At 43.3% G+C, this 7886-nt stretch overlaps 1 protein-coding gene across 1 annotated transcript; it reads left to right on the top strand.

The window, feature by feature from the left end:
• Nucleotides 1-419: 419 nt before the first annotated feature.
• LOC114684660 (kelch-like protein 6) lies at nucleotides 420-6430 on the top strand (the record flags this gene model as incomplete). The annotated part of the gene is made up of 2 exons (XM_037201666.1): nucleotides 420-869; nucleotides 5450-6430. Coding segments are annotated over 2 exons (723 nt in total), but the record flags the coding sequence as incomplete, so codon positions are not given.
• Between the last annotated feature and the right edge of the window lie 1456 nt (nucleotides 6431-7886).

Raw genomic sequence — 7886 nt, 5'->3', positions numbered from 1 at the left:
CCATGGAGTTTCCACCATCTAGATGTGGCAGAATGGATGTTCATGCTATCGTATGTCTACTTCTATATTTTTTCTGTAAATTGATGATTAGATCTAGAGGCTTAAATTTAGGGAAAATAGCTCGATGTCAGGGAGAGCACTTGCTTAGCACGTGCGATGCTGCGTGTTCCACCCCCAGCACTACAAAATACACAAAAGTAAATCCAGACGTTTGATCAGGTTTAGTGAACTGATTTGAAAACCCAACACATTACGTTCTCCACGTGACTTAATGTAATCTTATGTTTTTAAATTATTCGTGGAGCTGCTGGCTGTGTGACTGTGCTGTTGGACATTAGGCTGTTTCTAAGTTTTTGCTGGCACACACTGATCAATGTTCTTGTGGACTAATCACTTCCTGGCTCCCTCTCTTTTGTTAGTTTCTGCAGCTGGTGGACGCCTGTGCCAGCTTCCTCACAGAAGCCTTGAACCCAGAAAATTGCATTGGAATACTGAGGCTGGCGGATACACACTCGTTGGACAGTTTAAAGATGCAAGTTCAAAGTTACATCATTCAAAACTTCGTTCAGATTCTGAACTCTGAGGAGTTCCTGGAACTTCCGGTGGATACCTTGTATCACATCTTGAAGAGTGATGACCTTTGTGTGACCGAGGAGGCTCAGGTGTTTGAGACCGTGATGAGCTGGGTCCAGCACAAACAGTCAGAACGACTCTGCCTCCTCCCTTGTGTTCTCGAGAACGTGCGCTTACCGCTTCTGGACCCGTGGTACTTCGTGGAGATGGTTGAAGCAGATCCTCTCATTAGACAGTGTCCTGAGGTCTTCCCACTGCTGCAGGAAGCCAGGATGTACTACCTCTCTGGCAATGAGGTAGGTTGGATGTGAGAGGTTGCTGCATTTCATCACCAATGTAAGGAGTTAGCCAGGGCTCTCAGAAATGCAAGTGACCCTTGCTCACAAATTCCCAGGACAGCAAGCAGAAGTCAGTCGTCCCAGAAGCTGGGGATCCCTGATCTGTGCAGTGAGGATGATAGCACATCTTCACACAGCTGTGGGGAGGATTTAGTGAGAAATGGAAACCTCTCGGCATGGTGCCTGTGACCTTCCTCTGCCCAGTTGTGTGTGGTCCCATCCACTTCCTTAAATTCTCCCACTCTCGTGAGAATTTGTATCTGTTGTTCTAGTCTGACATTGCCTAGATCCAGAGTCTATCATTTCTTTCCTGAACTTATAGAAAGTTTCTAGACCTCATCAATGGGCTCCCTGTCTGGTCTCCCGCCAACTCATCCCCACTCCTGGGATGGTGGAAGATGCAGTGTGGACTTTGCTCCTGGCCTGATTTTTCACTGGCTCTCCATCACTTCCAGGAAGCCACCCACTCTTTCTCCTAAAGCTCCCTGAGCTCTGATCCACTAAAATACCTCCTACCCAGGTCTCTGGCATCATTTACCACACACTTTTACTGTGTATGTTTGTATTTTGCTTTTAAAAATTAAAAACAAATTTAATTAAAATCCATTTTTCAATTAAAATACAATCACAACACTTCCCCCTTCCCATGTCCTCCCTCTAGCTCTTCTCCTGTATCTCCCTTATGCTCAAATTCATGGTCTCTGTTTTCTTTAGTTGTTGATGTATACATTCTGCTGCGGTTTTGATGTACTGTGTCCAGCTCCCTCAAAGGATATGTCTTTCCAGCCTTCAGGACAAGGCGAATACTGTCTAAATGCTTCCTTCTTCCTGTTCTTGACTTCTGCTTCTACTCCAAAATTCAATCCGAGGTCACCTTCTCCAGAGAACCCTTTGTGTTCTTATGGCCATTGGCTCAATCTTTGCTCATGACACCAAATGCCACATGGTAACCATTGAATTCATTATTTCGTAAATATTCTAAACTTGCAGCTTGTTATAGTAGGAACTGGGTGCTCCTGGGCTTTTCATCTCTAGATCTTAGGAGGAATCTCTGGTGTGTTATGAACGTCGATGTTTATGGACGACAAAATGGGCACCAAGAAAGCATTTGTTCTTACCTGTTCTCCTTTGCAAATTTTGAAGATGTTTTTCACTCAGAATCTTGTAAAGACAAGGCTGGCTTTAGTGGAGGAGCAAGCTCACCAGGAAGCTATAGTGTAGGGAGAGTTTGCTGTTGATTTACACTCACGAAGCCTCATATGTGCCTATCACCGTGTGAAAGTTCCAAACCTCATCTGCAGGGTACAGTAGAAACCTCAGCCCAAAGTTGTTCAGGAATCGTATCTGTCTGCTACTCCTCTGGAGGATGTCCTTTATCTGTGTGGATCTCCGTATTTCTTGGTTGTTCTTAGAACAGTTTGCTACTTGTCTGTCCTTCACAGGTATCCTGAGTGTTTGGTATTACAGGGTTTGGCCAACCTGGAGAGGAGATTTTCACTTCAAATCACATCATGCTAACAGGTACAGTGCTGCTCATGTTGTCTGTTTCTTCTCAAACTGAGTTGCAGAGAATTTTTCCATCCATACAAGTAGTGGATTTGTTGACATAAGGCTGTTCATAATTTCCCCTCATCATCAATACTATCTGTAGACTATGTAGTGATGTGAATCTGTACTGTCTATAGAATCTATAGTGATGCAGCATCTTAAATTCCAGATAGTGGCTCTCTGTGCCCCCCTCCACCATTGGTCTTGCTAGATATATCATACATTTTGTTGACTTTTCTCAATAAACTAATTTCTGATTTCATTTTATTTTCTCTGTTTTTTTTCTATTTAATTTTCTTTCTATTTTGATCCTGATAGAATTCTTTTTTTCTGTTTACTTTCTGGATTTGTTGTTTTTCCCTCTCTAGTTTCTTAAAGAAGAAGTTGAAGACATTGATTTGAGACCTTTCTTTCTCCTACCATTATTACCCCATATGGAATCACTACATAATGAATTACCCTACAATTTCACAGTTTAAAGCAGCAGGCAGGGATGTGGATCCATGGTAGAATTCTTGCCTCACATGCATGATGCCCTGTGTTCAATCCTACACTGCAAAAGGAAAAAGAAGAAAGTAAAACCCAGTTGGGTTGCTCTGACTAAAGTCTCTTACCAGGTGTTGGTTCATCTATTATCTATTGGCTTAGACTTCAGCAATCTCAAAGTTCAGATGAGATCAGAACTTTCACATGATACTCATTCACAGTATTGCGGGCAAGCATCAGTTCCTGACTGGCTATTGGCTTGAAGCTGTGGCTTCTTGCCATGTGGTCATCTACATAGCAGATGGCATTCTTCCAGAGCAACTTACCTAAGAAAGACTGAGAAAGCAATCGATATGAAGGCTTTAGTGTCTTTAGTAGTCTGGTAGAACACCATTTCTGCTGTAATCTTTTGGTTAGAGAGACTGATTCTGGACCAGTATAGAAGGAATTATATGGGCTCTGAGTTCCTGGAGGAAGACATTACTTGAGGTCATTGTAGAGACTGGGTACCACAGTGATTTGTATTGTAAAAAATAGTAGTAGACAGGGACCTTGGTGACCTGTCTTGCCCATCCATCCATTCATCCGTCTATCCATTTGTCTGTCGGTCTGTCCATCCATCCATCCATCCATCCATCCATCCATCCATCCATCCATCCATCCATCCACTGACTCTTAGAAATCCACAAGACCCAGATACTGTTCTTGGTGCTAAGAATCCATTAGAGGAAAAGGGATGTCCTCATAGTAAATTATAAGACTGTCCTTGAAGCCTTGCCTACAGCACCAAAATTCTCACTGAACAAAGGTGACCAGCTTGTGTTGTAGCCTGTGCCTCAGCTGTGGGGATGGAAGGTTTGGGGACAGAAATCAGACTGATGTTGGGAAGAAAGCTGCAGAGAAGCAGAGTGTATCTATGGCACCAACTCATTGCTTAAGTCCTTGGTACCTTCAAGTGTCTCCAAGTTCTCTGGTCCACTGCTCCCCTCCTTACTCTGTGGACTTTCTACTGTCTATGCTCTCAGGCTCAACACAGTGGTGAGGATTTATCCTGTCTCCTGTCTCCCCGCTCTTCCTTTGAACTCACAGCTAACAAATGTTATGGCCACAGTTGGAAGTAAAAAACCGGGGATGCAAAATTGACTGGATCTGGCTCTTTAGCACAGAAAAACAAATAATAAACAAAATTTCTGGAAGAGCAAATGTGGGGTGTTGGCTGATGCTTTGTGAGCTTTTCGTGGGGAGACACAAACTACCAGATTCACTCTAGAGAGGACACTAATGGCAGACGAAAATAACGTTTCCACTGAAGCTCAGCTTGGTGAGCTAATAGTTTATTGTACTTACTTACAGAGCATAGGTGAGGGGTGACCCCCGGGCAGCTGCATCCCTGAAAGGTCTCACCTCATTATGAATGGTGATGTTGTGCGAACTGCACCATAGAGTCCCATTTTCACTTATCCAATGACTTCCTGTTTGCTGTAGTGTTTCCCAAGATCACTTGCAGATGGAGGAGAGCAGGAGACAAATAACGGTTGGACTCCCAGATAAAGGCCCTCTTCCTTCTACTAGGGAATGTTAGTAGCATCAGTGAGCATCTCCATAAACTCATCACTGTAATATTATATAGTGGGCTTGGCCTAGGGCTTGGTGTATAGTGACTATTAGAACACAGATCCTCTTACTGCTTCTTCCCCCCCAAATGAGCCTCCCATGTCCCCAGCTATCTTTCTCGAACAAACAGTTGGTAAAGAAAAAAAAAAAGCATTCTGTGCTACAGACTGGTAGGCCCTCCCCTTGTACCAGCAGGACAAGCTTCTGGTCCTTCCTTCTGCCTGCTCCATGACCCTTGGCAGGTAGGATAGGACAGACTGTAGTGCCTGTGTGAAGCTTGCCTAGCTCCTGAACATCCATGAGTCAGAAACACCTTTTCTTCTTGGGATTTGAAGCAAAGACTCTCTGTCTTTGTCTCCCCAACCCCTCATAACACACTCACACACACACTCATTCTCTCTCTCCCAATAAAGACCTTCTGAAGGGTGATGTGTGACAGCTCCTCCCCATGGGCCTGCCATCCTAGTCTTCCTTTTTTCACATTATGGCAATAGGTATTGAGTAAATGTTAACTTTGACTTTCATTCCATGAGTTCAGGTTTCAGAGCAGGCAGTAGAGAAGAGGCAGGAAGTGCATTTGATGGCAAATAGACCTTTGTCTTACAGCAGCAACAAAAATGACAGGTAACAGTTTATTCGGTACCTGTTACACAGCAGGCCCTGGGTCAACACATTCCGTGAATTATGCCATTTAATACGACAAACCCACTGGGTAGTTAGCATCAAAAGCCTGTTGCACAGAGGATGAAACCATGGTCAAGGAGAAGTCACGAGGCCAACAATGGTAGAGGTGGGGATTGGGACCCGCTTATGTGGTTCCACAGCCTAAGCTCAGCACTAACTATCGTGCTGTGTTCCCTCTGCCCACACATCCTCTCCTTGATTTCTAGATTATTTCAGAGCGTACCAAGCCCAGGATGCACGAGTTCCAGTCTGAGGTGTTCATGATTATTGGCGGCTGTACCAAAGAGGAACGATTTGTGGCAGAGGTAACCTGCCTGGATCCCCTGAGGCGCAGTCGTCTGGAGGTGGCCAAGCTTCCACTGACAGAGCACGAGCTGGAGAGTGAGAATAAGAAGTGGGTGGAGTTTGCCTGTGTGACATTAAAAAACGAGGTCTACATCTCAGGTAAGTGGGAGGCTGGGATCAAAGCAGTCCCCTGATAGCATCCTACACTTCCCTAAATGGAAACCAACCAACTGCCCTGCAAGAATGTCTGAGTTCACTGTGGTCTAGCTCTGTGGGTCAGGATATGGGACCAGGAGCGTAGGTGGTCTTGTCCTGGAGAAAACATTATCACTTAATAAATACTGATATGTGAGCAGCACAGACAGCTCCAGCCCTCATGGAGGAACAAAAATGAGAGTAATGTCAGGGCTTGTTCAGTCTATTGTAGGCGCCGGGCACTGATCTGGGTATACAGCTAGTAATGAAATGTCTTATCCTGCCATAAACCCAACCTTCCCAAATTTCTTAGACATTCTATGATACATGTCTACTGAAGTAATATGAATACGTATTCATTTTCATTGCTAACTTAATCATTAACAGTTCTTTGTGCTCGCCTTCTCCTTAGATGTGAAGTTCCATGAGCGTTAACACACTCTCTCTCTTACCTAGCAGTGAAGATGCTCAGTAGATGTTTGTTAATTACACAGTCGCTATCATCTTTAGAACTTAGTAGGTAAACCAACGGCATGCAATTACCAGTCACAGCGGGGGAGGCCAGATGATGAAGTAGGAGAAAACGGGGCTCAGAGAGGTTCTGGAAGGTAATGTAGATCCTGGTACTGGACAGGATCACCATCTAGGGCTAAGCCCAGTCCTTCTCACTCATATCCAAAGGAAGACACAAACATTCCCTTCCTAATCCTATGTATTTGTGTCCTCCAGAGGGTAACGTTAGCTGTTCTCCAGTTCTGTTCTTAATATTAATTAGGCTATAAGTTTCTTTTTACTACAGAAATACTATATGATTTGAACAATACAGAGAATAGAAAGTAAAATATGGCAGTTTTTCGGTTCCACGATAATTCCCCATGTTTTCATAAAATATTTTTATATTCTATTGGGATAAGTAATACTAGCTATTTTTAACAAGTCCTAAGTCCCATCTAATGAATGAACACAGGGGTATGTGGGAGTGGTGGGGTCAGGAGGCCATCACTCAACTTAGGCATTCAGGGGCTCGGGTTCCCTCTGACTTGTGATTCTGCCATCTCCCACATGTGGCCTGAAAGAGAAGACACATTTATTCCACAAAGCCATGGCCTGCAAAGGCCACAAATAGTCCACGGGCGTGAGCCAACAGTGTGCTCTTCTTTCCCAGAATAGATGTGGGGTTGGCAATGTCCTTTAGTTACTTGTCCAGGAAGGAAGGTTTGGTAATCAGAATTGATCTCTGCCACTGCACATGTATTTGCTGTTTGTAATCTACTTGAAAAAAAAATACTCTAGCAGACATTTGCACACACATAGTTTCTGCCCTTGTGGAAAGACTCCTAGAAGTGGTCATAAGGTAAGTGAGTGCAGAATTTGTCAGTTGTTATATTGTCCTCTACAAAGATTATACATTTTAGCCAGGTGGCGGTGGCACACGCCTTAAATCCCAGCACTCGGGAGGCAGAGCCAGGCAGATCTCTGTGAGTTCGAGGCCAGCTTGCAGCCTGCTTTACAGAGGGAGATCTGGGACAGGCACCAAAACTAAACAGAGAAACCCTGTCTCAAAAACAAAAACAAAAACAAACACAAACAAACAAACAAACACCAGATTACACCTTTTGTAGCTCAACCAGTGCCCATTTTCTACATCCTTAATAACAGTTGTTATCACCAATTATTTCTGATGTAATAAACTAAATATATACATTTACACTCTTGTATCTTTAGTGGTGTTGGGTTGATTTTCATAGAATACTGGCTAACTGGATTTATTTTTAAATATGTCTGCTCAAACTCTTTGGCTGTTTTTCTATTGCTTCGTGTTTGTCTTTTATTTACTAACTTTTTGCATTCCTTGTTAAATATCCTTTGCTTTGTGGTGTAAATACTTCCCCTTCAGGTGGTGGCTGTCTTTTACCTTTGATTTGTATTTTCACAACAACTTTCTTTGCTGTGAGATACGTCATGTTCTCCAAATCACTGAGTTAGTCTCCTGCATCCTCTAGTTACTCCCCCAAGTCACATTGGGAAGTTGTTTAAATTATAAAGTGACATTGCTATATCTAACTTGTCTCCAAATGGTCAACTGCTAAATAACATTTAATAATTTCTATATATTTGAGTTGGTTTCGGTATTCAATTTTAATTGGTCAGTTTTATCTAATC

The sequence above is a fragment of the Peromyscus leucopus genome, unplaced genomic scaffold, assembly GCF_004664715.2.
Source record: "Peromyscus leucopus breed LL Stock unplaced genomic scaffold, UCI_PerLeu_2.1 scaffold_1047, whole genome shotgun sequence".
Lineage (NCBI taxonomy): Eukaryota > Metazoa > Chordata > Mammalia > Rodentia > Cricetidae > Peromyscus > Peromyscus leucopus.
The sequence above is the reverse complement of the archived record's forward strand: the minus strand, read 5'-3'. Positions and strand labels throughout refer to the sequence as shown.